The sequence below is a fragment of the Echinococcus granulosus genome (assembly GCF_000524195.1).
Source record: "Echinococcus granulosus chromosome Unknown EG_S00005, whole genome shotgun sequence".
In the NCBI taxonomy this organism is placed as follows: Eukaryota; Metazoa; Platyhelminthes; class Cestoda; order Cyclophyllidea; family Taeniidae; genus Echinococcus; species Echinococcus granulosus.
The window spans coordinates 1,302,916-1,319,048 of record NW_020170385.1 but is presented as its reverse complement, the minus strand read 5'-3'; the positions used below and the strand labels follow the sequence as shown (position 1 = coordinate 1,319,048).

Here is a 16,133-nt window from a genome sequence, read left to right as displayed (position 1 = left end):
TATCACGCACACTTATTTGAAGACATTACATGCAACTGTACGAATATTGTCTATTTTATGTAATTAATGGTTGTTTAAATTAGGCGTATAATAATTACGCACTGCGTAACCGAATCTCAAGTTCTCTCTGATGCTTTCCATTGAAAGGTATCAGATGTATATTCAATTTGCCTTACATTAAAACATGAAATGGTCATTTGACAGTTAGCTGATAACAAAATAACTCCATCAATTAATGCAGAGATAAATTGATCGATGTACATGGGCATGCAACATTTAACGCTTTGATTCAAACAAAAGTCGTGAATTTATTGCATACATTCAAGGCATTAGATGTGGGTTCTTTCCGGTTCTGAAATGACGTCTTCGACCAACGCTGGAAATTGCAACACTCTTTAGAATATATTTGATGGTTTTCAATAATGTCTTTGTCTTATAATAGGGAGACAGATTAATTTACTTAATTTATGTATTCCAAATCTCCACCTGGAGCTCTAAAGGGATAATTTAAACAGCCATAATATACAACGTCCTTTTCTTTGCATCTTTTCACAGAAGCTACCTCCGCTGATATATGGGATAAAAGTGCATAAAAATGCAAGGCAATCACCTGTGATTTGATCCGTAATGCGTAATTCATTCATTAAATTACCAAAATCTACCATCTTTACTTCCGTTAGTGGTTCCTGGTTCTCCCAACAGGATTAGGAGATAAGTAGCAATTCTGTAAAAGTGTTCATTCATTGCATCTGGTTGAATGACATTGTCTCATTTTCGATATAATCAGCTCGTGCCACTCAGATGGAATATTCTTTTGAATTTTGTACTTCATTCCTTCATGTGAAAAGCGTGTGCAACTCCTGATTAACTTCATTGATTGCAGATGAAACACAAGCTCCCTTGACTACTGCTTGCATATCTATACCACCTCAACATAATCTTTAAATTTAACGCCATAAGCTTATTTAATTCATATAATGCCTATCATTTGTTATTAACACGTAATTCACAAAGTACTTTTTCAAAAAACTGCATAGCTAATGGGTTGAATAGAAGCAAATAGTTAACCATTCGAAATAGCAAAATGTAAACAACCTGAAGAATGTAAACTATACAGAATTCATAAGGCCCAAAATGATATCATGACTCAAGATAGTCTTATTTTTAGGTATATTACGTTCTCAGAAACTCATTGTAGTTAAATTACCTTTTGTCTGTTTTAGACGGTTGGAATCTAATGAGGGTACAAATAGTCTGGCACGTTTCAGCAAAGTGATTCGAATCTAAAGTGCAGATCGGCAGAAGATGCAATTATCGATGACACTTTTACTCTTTTATGCTGTCATCCAAAAATTTAAATCAAGCGGACTAACAGGTGTGAAAAGAAATGTCTTAAGTGGAATAGGTGTTCCACAATAAGACAAGTCATAGGTGATGTTGCTAACACTCAATAGGTTGCAAAAAACCTACTTTGTGTTTCATGCAACCAATCGCCTATGCCATTTATTATTTTTTGGTGAACCGACTCGTTTAGCATTTCTGAGGTAGCAGAAATACGACAGATGCCTTATGTGCAACCTCTACGCCAACTTCGAGTTCTACCACTCTACGTGCTGCATTCATCTGAGGTAACTCCCTTGAGAAAATTATGCTGTATGCCACTGAAGATTGAAATGTATGAGAACCGTAAGTGGAATTGTGTCTATGCCACCAGCGAGGATTTATAAATACCTAAGAATCATAGTGCTGTTCTATGAGAAGAATCAGTGACACAAATGCTAACCAAAATTCTATAAATCCTTTGTGGTAACAGCTCCAGCAAAGATTGTGTAATTGACTAAAGAACTATGAGTGGTTTGACTTATTTGTCTTGAAAACTTAGTAGCATGTACCATAGAAATTAAGGGATCGTAAGGTAACCAGAGCATTCCCTTGACTTTAGAAAGATAAATTGTGTTGCTAACTTGTTTGTTTGAAAAATTTACAGAATTCCAAGTCAGGCTCTATTTTTTAATGTTACAACGTTGCACATAAACGACATGAACCATAAATGTAACAAATTCAAAGTGTCGTTATGATGAAGTGTTGAAACCCTGTTCCAGTAGCAAACATTCTCGCTAAACAAATGTGGCCCCTGCAAGTTCGCCATAGGACAAAGCTATTATCATACATTAGCTTTAAGCATTCACTCGGACTCAATAATTCTGATCCACTTACATGTGGCAATTGGGCACAATACTGAATTAGGCTATAAAGTAATTACCTTTTGTCGTTGAAATGCTCTGCCATTGACTGATTTTCAAAGAGCCACACAAATTTTGCATTAGAATCACTTTTACAGAATATACCTGAATTTTTAAATTTAAGTAAGTAGTAAGCTATCATAAAAGTTCGGTGTAAATCAACGTGGTGGCTTCCTTATCGACTGCCTTAAACCCTTTAAAAACATGTCGTGGTTGTTTAGAAGGTTAGCAGATTTCTTAGTTATTTTCTGTTTAATGACTGTATTTAGTTTGGCAGAATGTTATGTGTACCCACACATGCATATATATACATGTATCGCATGGTCGTGCATAAGTGGTAAATTCGGCTTATTAATAACATCGGAAAGACGAGATAGTGAGCCATTCATTCAAATCTAAGTGCCCCTCACACCATTAAAAGGCGATTCGGTGCGAATTCAGTCAGTGATTCCACCCACACTTGTGAGTCAAAGTGAATGTAGCTAACACGAATCAAAGTACAGAGAGTGCTTAACTTGATAAATCTCATTCGAAAACAGAATTGTCGGTAAGAAAATAAAATTATTCCTTGGGCTAATAAACCACAGCTAATAGTGATGTCCATGGCATAGATATGATAAGGGTAGACATGCATTTTTAGGTTATATTTCTTCAAAATCATTAGGAAAAATAGCATTGTGTAGCGTGAAAAATAAAATTTAAAATGATATTGTCGCCGAACGACCGTGGGTCACCTAACCTATATTCTCATGTGAATGGAGGACCCCTTTTTTTAGCTAACCTCAATTGATATTTTCAACTTTAAACGTTGCTGTACAATCAAAATTTTTCCTTAAAATACCTTTGAGTGAGAAGTTGTTTAAAAATTTGTTGTTGATTCTGCACATTTTGATTAAAGAAAGGTAATAGTAGGATTTTTGAATGAGCATTTTGGGAGGCGACGTCACATCATCGTATTTCATTCACCATTTCAATGGCCATCGTCCCTATCTGACTTTTGAAACAAGGTATTTCAACAGATTGCTCGGAATGCAACCTCTCCCATGAGTACATCTTCTCGCTTTAATTTTTTCTTCTGGTCTTTTCTCGCACCAGTAGGAAGAGTTCCCTTGTCTTAATGTAAAAGGTAAAGACAGTGCAGTTACTCCTGTTTATCCACTAACACTGCCTGTTCAGACTTTCAGCAAAGTTTATCGGTTCATCATTGTTACAGCTAAGGGACTTTATTTCTGACTTTTTTGAATGAATGCCAAGTTATTTTTGGATTCATATTTTTACTCGCCATTTTGTTTATTTTAAGGGGTTATTTCTCACTATTTTACTTTTATTCTTCCTAACTGATCACTTATAATTATCCTTCTTGCCAATGACTACATTTTTTTAAATCCTTGTGCTGCAGTTCCAAGAATGATAATATTTACTCTTAATAAATGGAAAATATGACAGATTTTGCTATTCAAAATATTTCTAATTTTCGCCATCAAATTATCCACGTGAACCAAAGGAAAGTTAATAGTCAATAAGTTAACGTTACATATAACATCTTATTCAAGCATTGGAACTAGATTTCAATCTCGTCGCTACAGAAAATCCGGTACAACTAAAACCGAATATGATAACCCATAAAATCGTGTCCGAGACGGTAACCCTTACGAAGCTGCAGAAGATGGAGGTGGAGAATAGGTGAGAGACACGGACGAGCAATCCGAAATGTCACTAGACGCTTTTGAAGTAATATCGTAGATAGTTACTCTGCTATACTCCTCCCTTCTTCCACCGTCCTTGGAGCATTTGACGCGTTTTACAACGTATAACTCAGGACTGCTGAAGCCCTGCTTCCCTTGGCTTTTTGTGACACGAGGCTCCGACTGTGAACGGTTTTGCATCGTCTCGCGCATAGCCTTGGGTACAACCTGCTTTTTCACATAGACCGAAGTCGTCGGTCCACTCGAGCTCATCATCGGTGTTTGCAATTCTAGCTCGCCTGTCGCCTGACACTGAATGGCAGAGACCTCCTGCATAGATTGTTGAGGTGGCAGTGAAGGCTCTCTTGGCATTCGGTTGGTTGCATAGCAATTGAAAATGTTTCGGAATCTTTCCAGTCCATTAGGCTCGATAAAGCGAATAAGCAGAAGTTCTTGCTTCCTTCTTTTAAGCTTACGTGCCATAATAATGCAGTCTGACTCGGACATTTGATTAAAATTAACTAGATTTTTTCGGTTAAATGTAGCAGTGGGCTTCTTGTCTGTAGATTTTCGAAAAATCACCCTTTTCCTTGTGACTTGAAGTGTCAATGGGTCAACACGTGTGCTTGATGTGATTTTATCCAGAAGATGCCGAATTTCTTCATCCGAATATGGTGCAGGCAAAGGCGTCCGGTAAACGAGATCCACCTCAGCTTCCAATTCGGGAGTTTTCTTGTAGAAGCTTGGCATTATTTCTCGAGTTTGTGAGCGAGCATTTGTACCAATTAATTCATCCCTTTTATAGGCGAAATGGAAATCGAATCGGGCAGGTTGCTGTTGTGTGGTGATAAATCTGGGGAAAAGCGCACATCACCTGAAATTCATAAGAAAACCAGAAAAATCACATGTAACTCGAAACGGACTCTGGAATTTTTGAATTTCTGTAGATAATACGCCCTAAAACCTGTGCCTAATGAGCATTTCACTGTCGGATTAAAAGATACAAGCATCCGCAATGGCTTTATTTATTAAAATACACATTTAAAAACATCGCAAACTATCCAACCTTCATTGCACTCCCATTGTGAAATTAATAAAATTTGACCTTTTTCAAAGTTGCATCTATTATACGCTTAAGCCGTGAGCTAACAATGACCACTCTTGAATGTCTTTTTCGCATATCTATGGTCATTATTTAATCAAACTGAATGGTTGAATATTTGAGGGACAAAAGCCTCATTTATAACCTTATAATCTGTGGATTTATCATGGTTGGGATATAGTAATCTAGTGAGGCAGAAAAAATCATTTCATTTACAGGGAGGATAAGCAAAAGTATTATGCTCAGGGTGGCTCTGGGGATTCGGCAGTTATACACAAGGCTCATTCAAAGCCAACAAATAATTAAGGATTTCATAGTAAGACAATAATTAGATGTGCTGATAATTCTAGTATAGCTTAGTTTGTGCCATTTCCAGTCAGTAGGATACCATCTACTTCATTTTTACAACGTTTTGCTGTGTATATCCATGTGGCAAAATTTTAGTTCTACTTTCAACGGTTAGTAGTACTATTGTCAATTTCGCCTGCAGTTGGTTGACCGTAAACCTTGGTGTTGTAATCAAAATAAGCCCAATCAACCTCCTAAACAAAGCAGACTTATAACTTTCTCATCCCAAGTTGAGTCGATTGCTATTTGCTTACAAATTTACGGCTCTAAATAATCGGCGTATAATATTTATGCGAACATTAAGCCACCATCTCATTCATTGTTTTGAGGCCTTTAATCAATGTTTCGTAAGAATATGGATGATCCCTTAGTTACACATCCACTAATATAAGTCCAAAATTTATGCTAATTGCTTTTCTTAATAAATCATCAATATTCGTCCTTAATATAAGTTAATAAAAATCTACAAGTTGGTCATTCGGTTAACAATAAAATTGTTGCGCTAGCCAAAGCCCTAATTCTTTAAAGGTTATTTTAGAAAGAATATTCTAATTTAGTACAGAATAAGCTAAAACATTACAACTCTAAAATTTTGAATGATATCTAGGTTTCTGGTGCGCTCACCAGTGGCCCAGGTAAATACGAGTACTCGAACAACCAACTTTATCTCCAAAAACAATCAGTGCAATTATTTTTTTATTCTTACTGGTACCAATTCTGCCTAGTTTATGTTGCTATGGTAGCCATTGTTACCTTGGCGACCGAAACCTGCATAGCTCTATTCGCGAGCAATCGTTAGGTGCTCTTGATGCCTTACGTCTCTAACTTGCTCACTTAAACAGACACCAGTAGGTAATTTGAAAACTCCTGAGTAGAACACGCGAATTCGGTGCCATACGCATTTGAGTAAATGTAAGCTAATTGCAGAAACTGTAGACAATTTAAGTATGAATCTACTGGGTTTGAAAAAACAATAACATCAAGGTGATGGGCTACCATTATCCGCTTTCAAGTACCGTTCTTCTTTGCTTGAGAAACTCTGAGGGATTTGCAAACTTTATTGTAAAATAGCGTGCCAAATTAATCCGAGTCTTCGTCCGCTACCAAAATTCAGTCTTATATTATTCAAAAAGACGTAAAATTACTATTTATATTGGTAAGCCTAGTCCAATTTCTCCATGATTGGATATTAATATTTTCCTGTGGTGCAAAAATGTCAACCGCGTTCTTAAGTTGAGCGGCATCGAACTATTATTGGCTGATTTTGTCTAACAGTAAGGAGTGAATAAATATTTTATTTTAATTTGTGGCCTTAGTTACAGCCATAAATAATCTTGAATAACATTTTCATATTTTCATTACATCAGTCAGACTTCGAGCAATAAAAGATTACACCAAATAACGGTAAGTTAGCCTTAGGGAATAAAAAAGAGTGTAGACTCCTGAATATTTATAAAATTAGGTGTGCAAACCATTGTAAAAACTCAGAAATGAATTTTATGAGTTAACTCTGAGAAGGCTCAAGTATGTTTATTTGTCACTTACAAGAAGTTGGACATCTTTGGGTATGCGAATCGATCCTCCTCCTCCCGCAATATCTCTCAAACTACCTTGCATATCCAGTAAATATCTTTTCCAGAAATTATCATGCTAACAAGATGCAGAGCAACCCTCGTTTCCTTGTAAATAAACGGAAGCACGTGTCAGCATTCATTTAACTTTAACATAATGCTATGGTGTTTAGTACCTCATCTTGTTACGTATATAAAAATATTATTTAAAATGCCAATTTTAAGGCCCACTTTTGTTAAGCTCCAGCGTTTCCCATCGAAAATGAGAATGTGATAAGCTGTGGCTGGTTGGCACATAAAGTTTCTTGCGGGACTACCCTTAATTTAGTAGACGAACGCAATTCGTTTACTCTATGGATGAAAGAAAGCAAGAAGGCCAAAGACATTTAAGCTTCACGTATCTCCTTTCAGACTTGCATTAAAACTTTAAAAAAGCATTTAAAGTAACCTTCAGAAGCACTATATTTGCTCATTTATTTGAAATTGCATATTTATCCTCATTATTTCTCTGCAATAAGTTTGATCACCTCATATATTCATTAGCATTTTAGAAGTAGTTTATGGTGGTAGACTATGACAGACTTCAATACGAAGCCATCTTAACTACCAATAAAACTTTCTGCCTTTTGACGCAAAGAGATCCTTCGATAAATAAGATCTAAAACTAGTTAATCCATCTAGACTAAACAGCTTAAGAGCTTCCTAAGACGTTAAGTTTACCTTGCCTGTAAGTGCTACTTAGCCCTCAAATTTTTTAATGTAATCAACCCGCCGCATTTGCTCGGCCAATCGGGTGACAGTAGGCAGCCATCCTGATTCCGGCTGCCATAGCATTTGCAAACTTGGCACAAAGCCATCTTCCCAGACTGCCGCACCCTTCACGGAATGCAAAGCAGCCAATAGAAGCTCTCCGTTTTCGTGGAACTCAGGAAGGAAAGTTAACACCGTGCAATGTTGTATTAGAAGCTTACCTTTCAATTTGTGCTCTCGGATAATCAGTGAATATAATATTTAATCTAGTGCAAAACAGTTTCTTTAAGGAATATAGGCTGTTCTTTTCCTCACCATAAAATACTCATCGATAAACTATTTGGAAAAAGGCAAGATCTTTTTTAAACATTGCTGTACTCAGTTCCTGGTACTCTGATTTATTAACTTATTTCAGTACATATGCATTCGTCCCTGCACATTTAAAAAAATGCTGTTCAGCTTAAGCTACTTTCTCCTAACACAGATTGCATTCGTTCAAATATATGTGCTGAATTGTGAGTTTCGGTCCACTTGTCATACTTTTGAAATGCCTGCTTATTATTGTGCCTTCAATTAACTATCTGTTTTGATGGGGATAGTGTGCTGCACAAGTTAATTACTGTTGCATCCAGCGTTGTTCATTTTGATTTGAACTGGTAAATTTATCTCGCATTAGAGGATTGTTATTTTGGGTATTATTTTACAGAGAGGAAGGTTTAAAATCAAATATTTTGGAGCATGAAAAATTTGTAGATGAATCGTACTTTTTCATTATATATTCATAACACATAAAGTGTTGGCAGTTACACTATTTAAGAGGAATCGTACCTACACCAACCTGATCGAGGACATTACAGAGTTCTTGTAATCCGAGGGTTTTATTTCCATTTGAATTTATTTTTAAAATTGCATTCTAAAATAAAAAATTTCACTAAAGAAAATAAGTTACGTAGTTACAAAATTGCGGCTTCATCACTTGTTGAATTATTCTCGTGGGCTTCTGCACGCAGGTGTTTAGAGGAATAATTTCACATTTTCTTCCACTTCCACAGCGGCTTCTGCGATCAAAAGTTAACCATCTAGATGCAAATCATGATGAACGGGTTTGTAGAAAATTATGGACTTGTCAGCGGCCTCAAATTTGCGGAGATTTGACCCGGTTTTCAACAGAACTGCTTAATGTTGGTTGTACGACCGCTGTGGTGCGAAAGGTAGTCCAAGTAACAATGGTCTGCCAATAAATACGTTGCCCCATTTCCGATAGCAATATTTTGTTTGGTGAGAAGTCACATCTGAACGAGTTCAGTCATTGTTTTTATTTTTTTTGTACAGTAAATTCGGTTTTTAGTTATCAGAATTATTAACCATTTATGCTGTCTGACTATCAGCAACAATTCAAGGCATTGTTTACTTAAATAAGTCGAGTAAAATGACTTCAAATTGGGCGATTTATTAACTGATATTCGTGGATGATGTTTTTGACCATTCCAGATATCAACAACTGGGTTTGTGGTGAATGAAAATGACTGCAAAATGAATAACGACAAGCGCAATGTGACCGTTGCGGCGTAAATACTACGAATTGAACCAGAGAGTGAGAAATCAAAGGTACTCCAATTGTGCATTATAGGGATCAGATATTCATATTTGTGAATGAAAAACAGCGAATGGATTTTTTCACAAGGTTCCCTTACTATCTTGGAGATGAAGTCGTGTGATGGTTATCTTTTGACGTCGCATTGTCTCTTTTATTTCCTTTATTATTGACGGTGCATCAGCATTCATACCTGACAATCAATGAATAGTATTATGGGTGCTATTTGCTTGAACTTCAACTAAAATGTGTTTAAGGGAAAAAAAGCCTAATTTCTTCAAAAATGATCCTGCTGGTTTTTTTTTCATACCAGGGGATAATACGCTGAAAGTTTAATTTGGATGGTCATATTTCCAGGTTTTCTTATATTTGACCTGAATTTCGCATTGAGAATGGGGAGTTACGTGGCTATTTATGCAAGTCTTTTTACATTGTCTGGATTTTGGTTATAATTCCATAATCGCCCAAAAGGGCGTACTTAGCTGGTCGAATTTCAACTCACTTTTAAAGACGGCAATGGATTCATAAAAATGGCACCCTTGGAAGCATTTCAGTTCACCATATGTTTCCATAGCGCTGCATTTATCCCATTTAATATATTACGTCGACGAAAGAAACGTCAAATCTAGCGGTTCGTTCAAATGACGCTTTGCAAGCTACAAATGAAGATGATCCATTGGTGACACTTTTGTTTTACATCACATAATCACCAGGCCTGAGTGGAAATTATAATTTTATCAATTGGTTAATGGTTTTACCACAATGATTACCCATTAACAGTTAGCTAATGTTGTGTATCGCAATGCTACTGGTCGATTCCCGTGTGTTAATTATTATTCCTGGGTGACTTTTATATATTTGTATTTATTTGCTATCTTCTAATTGATATCTTAACCACAAATCTTAAGGGGACTTACAGAGGTTATCACTACTGGCCTTACAATGATTTGTCAGCATCATAAAAGGGAACGATAACGATCGAATTTAAGGAACCTGCAAATTTTATTATACGCTTATGAGCAGGTAATGAAATCGTAACTGATTTCATTACTTTTAGTAAATCAGCAAAGTGCTATTCCCACTGTAACCGAAAGTTGAATTTTGATTTTATGTAATGCAATTGTTATCCCCTTGAAGTTTATGTGCTTACAAGCGTCAAAAATGGTTGAAGAATGATTAAAATCAATCACCGGAAAGTCTTGTTAAAAAAACATTGGGGATTATTTCTGCCAACAATGTGTTTTTTCGAATGTACACAGATGACACAACCGTAAATTACTAGTTCATGTGAAGTAATGACAAACTCCCAGTCAGGAACTTTGAGCAAAGCCTATATAGCTATTAAACGACCCTGACAAATTCATTTAGGCAGTTCTTACGTGCCTGCGGAATACAGATGTCAGGACACCATTTGCTGAATTACATTCAGCTAACTCACACTGGTCAAACGGTATCTTTATAAAGAGTGATGGAATTAATTAGGTAAGCACCTAGAGCGCTTACTTGATCTTGTCAACACTTAATATCATCTAACGGATGGTAGCATCAATTGTGGCTAATGGGCAGATGTAACAATTAGAGCATTTGTTGACTGGGAATAGTATTAGTTACCTTTGAGGTTAATTTATTTTCCATACCGGAATACCATGTTGCCCAATTTGCATAATTACTTCCTTCGGGCGCAACCTGGGCATAGAAACAAGGACTCATCAATTTCACAGCTACATACACCCAGGTTTTCTCTTTTAAAACGATTACTGATAAAACTGTGTGTTTTAATGCTCGTGTGTTGACATTTGACTTTAGGACACGCTTGGCTCCACATCGCCCTGGAAATCATAGAAGTCAAATGATTTCTGTTTGCTTATCGCTCATTGGCATTCATTTAAAGATCATGCCTTCCATCACTATTTTAACGTAGTGCGCTGGGCTTGCACACACTTATCATTCCCAATCTCATCCATTCACATCAATCTGCCTCCCTAATGGAGATAGGTTCACCACAGTAAATTCAACTTCCCCAATTACAATGGTAAACATCACGAAGAGGGGATCCCGACCCATAATTAATGGCTGACATTTACACGAGGCAGCAATATCAGCCGTCATACTGATTTACAAGTGCGTAAATCTTGAATGATGTATGCGCGTTGGTTTTTGCGTTTCAAGAACACATTCAGGTCTAAGCTATCATTGTTTCCTGATGATTACGGTGCCTTTGCAAAAATTCACCGCGAGGAAAGCATGTGATACCAAGTAACAAGAGAAGAACCGCATGCACACGCTGGAATGGGGGCGCCCGCGCTTGCTGTTATCCATAGCCTTGCCGATATACAACTGACTCATCCAACCACACTGCATACACCAGCCTGCGGTTGGCAAGGTTGGAAGGTCACAGACTCATACACTCGAGTAAGTGATAAGTAACTACGATGTGCCGTTGCGGTACGCCTACAGGTAGGTGTCTGACTCTCAACCAAGAGTCGACAAATGCCCGACATTGTTTTATGGTCTATCCTTACTATAGTTGCCCTTACACCAAGAGGTAAGAGATAGTGCTGAAGACCTCTGCAGGCTGCATATGGGGCTCCATGTAAGCTGGGCTGACATTAAAGTGTACCTTCAAGCATTGGGTTGTGTTGAAATGAGCTATGTGGTCAGTTAACCGCATAGCAATTTACCGTCAGCACAGTTCTCTCGTTTGTACTTGAAGACTAGTTAAATGTGCCGCACAAAATTTCTTCTTCGGTAAACGGATTGTTGATAAGACGAGTAATAGCTACGATCTTGCCCATAAAATGCGTGTACTCCTTCCAGAGAATCCCAAAGTAAGGCATGTGATTGAAGGCACTTACCATCCTGCACTAAATCTTGTGGAAAATTAATGTTACAAGCAGAACTGAAACTACCAACTTTCCTAGTGTGTTAAAACTACGTAAACAAAAATCTTCCATGTGAACTAACGTCAGTAACATCACAGAGAAGGAAGCACAACACTGACCTAAACCCCTTTCCATCCACTGTTACAGCTTAAAAGTGCTACGCTATTCCCATTCACTTGGAAGGTCCGTTCTGCTTTACTTCCAGTACAATTATTTTACAATCTATCGAAATTGGATTGAATCACAGCCATCAATGGAATCAAGTCCTTGTGAAATCAGTAGCCACAACCTAGTAATCCATACAGCAAAACAAAGGCCGTTGATCATCCCAAGATTAGAAGATATCGCCAAAGCATGGATGGATAACTAACGCATCACTCATCAGCTAACAACGTGGCACTTACACATGCAAACACTGAAGAGTCACCCTCTGCTTGTTAGCACATGTGTAGGGTTCCTCTGCGGAAGAATGCACCCTCACAGGAGACACTTGGCTAAAAATTTCCCGCCATCAAAAAGCGTGAGACACCAGACAGGAATACTTTGGCCCAGGTTCAGGCGGATCAAAAGGAGTTGCGAGTTGAGTACATCCAAGTCATTTTGAAAGAGCCTACGGCAGCCTACCCCAATGCGTCATGTGATGGCAAAACCACCAATTAAAGTAGAATTGAATTCTACCGTTGTCTGATATGCCGACCTTCTTGGCCTATAATAGACCACTGGATAACAGCTACTGCATCAAGAGATTGACCGATTTATTAGAGCTGATGTGGCTTCAACCCGCACACAAGCTAAAAGAAAGGTCAAGGAAGGGGGAGGCCAACGGTAATATCACTGAGTAAGCTATAGCAAAGTAGTTCGACCTATCTCAGTATTTCACCAGGTAGTAAACCATAGGAATACCACTTCAAAGGCATAATAAGCGACACGAAGTAAGCGTTTCAAGTTTGAAAAGGATAGTTGAGGAAATGGTATCAAATGAAGTAATTAATATTGAAACATTCAAGAATGCGTGGAATAACAATGGGTCAATAGTTTGTACAATAAGTTATTAACAGCAAGAGGGAGTAATGCAAAATGGCAATAATTTATGCAGATATCACCATTAGTGATTGGAGTGTGTGCGCTGAAAGCCAGTTTACGGATTGCTAACTGATAGGAAGGACAATTACAAGAAGTCTTTTAAAGGTGTGCATATGCAAATGGGCACTTATGTATGCACAGGTTCATAAGATTCCATGTCGGGTCTATCCTTGGCAGCGCAGCAGAGGATCATCGAGAAGACCAGCCCAACGAGCTAAAGACAAACAGCAGTCATCAGCCTATCGGTAGACAGACAGATGGCAACTAAACCATACAGTGGATTCATAATGCAACCTGAATTTCCTGCTGTGTGCCTAACAAATATCCTAAAACACCAAGCTACATGCACAGAAATATCTCTTCCGAGATGGAAAAAAGATTACTTTCAATTTTCATAGGAGTTTCAAATTAAATAACCAAAACCTCACACCAGAACCACATGGATACGTCTTGCATTAATTTACAGGGATAAAAACTTGCCTGAATAACAGCCAATCCAATAATAATAGCACAGAGTATCAACGTATGTTTCTCAATCTCATTCGTGCGTTTTTCGCAACCCTATTGGAGAGGATAATTTATTCAGACAACATAAATTAAGGTTAATTAAATCGGCAGACCATCACGAAATTTGTGTGCTAAAGGAATTGACTTGTAAAGGCAAAATTTCCGACGATAAAATCACGATTTTTCTAGTAAGAGGCAATTCATAAACTTCAAGAAACTGCATAATTAGATGGACTATGCCAATGATGCCGACGAAGTTATGGCATTAATAAAAAGTACAAGTGTGTTCAGCGGTTTACCATTAAACTAGCAGCAAGCATGTACAGGGACGTCTCTATACGCAATATTCCAAAAAAGGAATTATTTATAAACTTAATGAAAAAGAAATGGTCTTATTGTATTCATAGAGTATCATTTCGGTGTTATGGCAATGGCATTAAGTGACTGGAACACTATTTTGAAGGCATAAACAGTAAACCTATTAATTTGTCCAGACTTAATGTGGAGTTTTGTGTTAGACATAATTTTAACAAATAAAGGGACGTTACACCATCAGACAATAGTTTAGAATCAAGAAACCAAAGTCCATACAAAACTGTACTTCACACATCTAGAAAAAAGAATCTCACGATTTCTGTACACTCAAGGATGTGCACCTCAATACCCAGAAGGTAAACAGTCAACTTACTGGAAGGGTTGAAACGTCACATTCAGCGTATCCGCAGCAGGACTTAGGAAATGCTTTATGCCCATAGTCACTCGGACCCTTATAGCCGCAGCAATGGAACTAATGCAAAAAACACAATCTGATAATTTTCAAAAAAAGTGATTTTAGCTACTATATTCATGAAGACAATTAAAGGCATATCGAAGTAAACCACACAAGGTACGTTGGAGCGTTACCAATTTAAAAATACCAATATATTCTTGCACATTACCAAATGGGTTTTCATCGATCGTTTATGTGGTTGAAATTAAATAAGAGAACCGAGATCTTATAAACCGGATCAGATAACTTACAGTCGCTTGCACAAGATCGAGCGAAGTTAATTTTTCAGTAGGTTCGTAGTCTTCGACAGCCTTTTTCAGGTATCTGAGAATGTGTGTTCGCACCTATAGAAGTGCAGCTTGACAATTAAACATGAAGTAGCCATCAAAGCTGCTGATACAATTGTACTCAAACGTAACTGGAAATCAAGCAAATATTCAAGTGCTGAATAGTAAAAGACGAGTACCTCATCTTTGAAAACGACACCAGCAATCCCAGTAGCGACTTCGGCGGCAAAAACAAACAGGAGGAATGTAAAATACATTCCCAGGCAGCATCTGTTGTATCGCAATGCGCCCCAACAACCACATACTGCGAGAAACACCGGAACAATCCCCAAAATGGTTAACCCAATACACGGATAAGCCAGGATACTTAACTCCCCGGAAGCGCTGCTAACGTATCCTGACACCAGGAGGTATATACCCAGCCCGACGATGGCGAGGCCAATGAGCTAAATAATAGGTAAAATAATTCAAAGAAGCATACATAGTGAAGAATGCATGCAAGTGAAAGAGCGATAACATAACAGCGGATTAGATGCATGCCAGTAGGAGAATGGCATTGCGCAACTGTGCGGGCCACAACTATGCGTGGGCGTTCAGACGTCCAATTACCGTAAACGTCAACAAACGACGCAAATCAATAGAAATTAAGGCAATCCAGAAATAGTTGAGCCGCAACGAATGTCGGTACAAATATGCTAACGCCTCAACTAGTCAGATTAAGCGGTCAGACAGCAAAAGTACACACTAATTTTGTAGTGGCCATCAAGAACTGGTGATGAGTATAAGAATATTGCGAAGTCAATTTTAAAAGGAAAATCAACGTGAAATAGTCATAGTTAACCAAGAACTCGCGGTTCAAGGAGGAAACAGCATCTACCAAGTTTTCAAAAGACCCGATAAAAGTAGCGAATCCTGACGAACATAACCTTCAGACGTAAAAGCAAGAGGTTGCTATCAGCCAGCTACCATACTTATCATGTACAAGATACCAGATACTTGTTAGAACTCAAAAAGGTGGGACAAGGAGAAAGGGTCAACCAACTTTAGCGATTCAACTTCATTCACCATACTCAGAAAAAAGGGAAAATCACTCTCGATGATACTTAGGGAATTTTGCGGACTAGTATCAATACTGATTAAAAAACAAGTAATTGGTCCAGCTTCCATAATTGGAATGTCAGCTACATATCGGAAAAGGACTTAAATAGTGCGCAAAATGGCCGGTCTGAGTAAAAAAGTCCAAACCCACAATAAAAAGGAAGTTGAAGAATATCATCAGCGCCCTGATACAACCGGCACACGTTTTCGACAT

General features: G+C 37.7%; 3 protein-coding genes across 3 annotated transcripts; all 3 read right to left on the bottom strand. All coding sequences in view use genetic code 11, as the record gives it.

Moving 5' to 3' along the window:
* Nucleotides 1-3,892: 3,892 nt before the first annotated feature.
* On the bottom strand, nt 3,893-4,678 carry EGR_01397 (hypothetical protein; the record flags this gene model as incomplete). Its single annotated transcript, XM_024490646.1, has 1 exon — nt 3,893-4,678. The coding sequence occupies one exon, from the start codon at nt 4,676-4,678 to the stop codon at nt 3,893-3,895; it is 786 nt and encodes a 261-aa protein (XP_024354970.1).
* Nucleotides 4,679-8,985: 4,307 nt separating this feature from the next.
* Nucleotides 8,986-12,426, bottom strand: EGR_01396 (hypothetical protein; the record flags this gene model as incomplete). The annotated part of the gene is made up of 4 exons (XM_024490645.1): nt 8,986-9,200; nt 9,394-9,486; nt 12,149-12,210; nt 12,395-12,426. The coding sequence occupies 4 exons, from the start codon at nt 12,424-12,426 to the stop codon at nt 8,986-8,988; spliced, it is 402 nt and encodes a 133-aa protein (XP_024354969.1).
* A 996-nt stretch (nt 12,427-13,422) lies between these two features.
* On the bottom strand, nt 13,423-16,133 carry EGR_01395 (Tetraspanin-33; the record flags this gene model as incomplete). The annotated part of the gene is made up of 6 exons (XM_024490644.1): nt 13,423-13,472; nt 13,735-13,819; nt 14,454-14,552; nt 14,786-14,878; nt 15,001-15,267; nt 16,071-16,133. 6 exons carry the CDS (start codon nt 16,131-16,133, stop codon nt 13,423-13,425), a joined length of 657 nt encoding a protein of 218 aa, XP_024354968.1.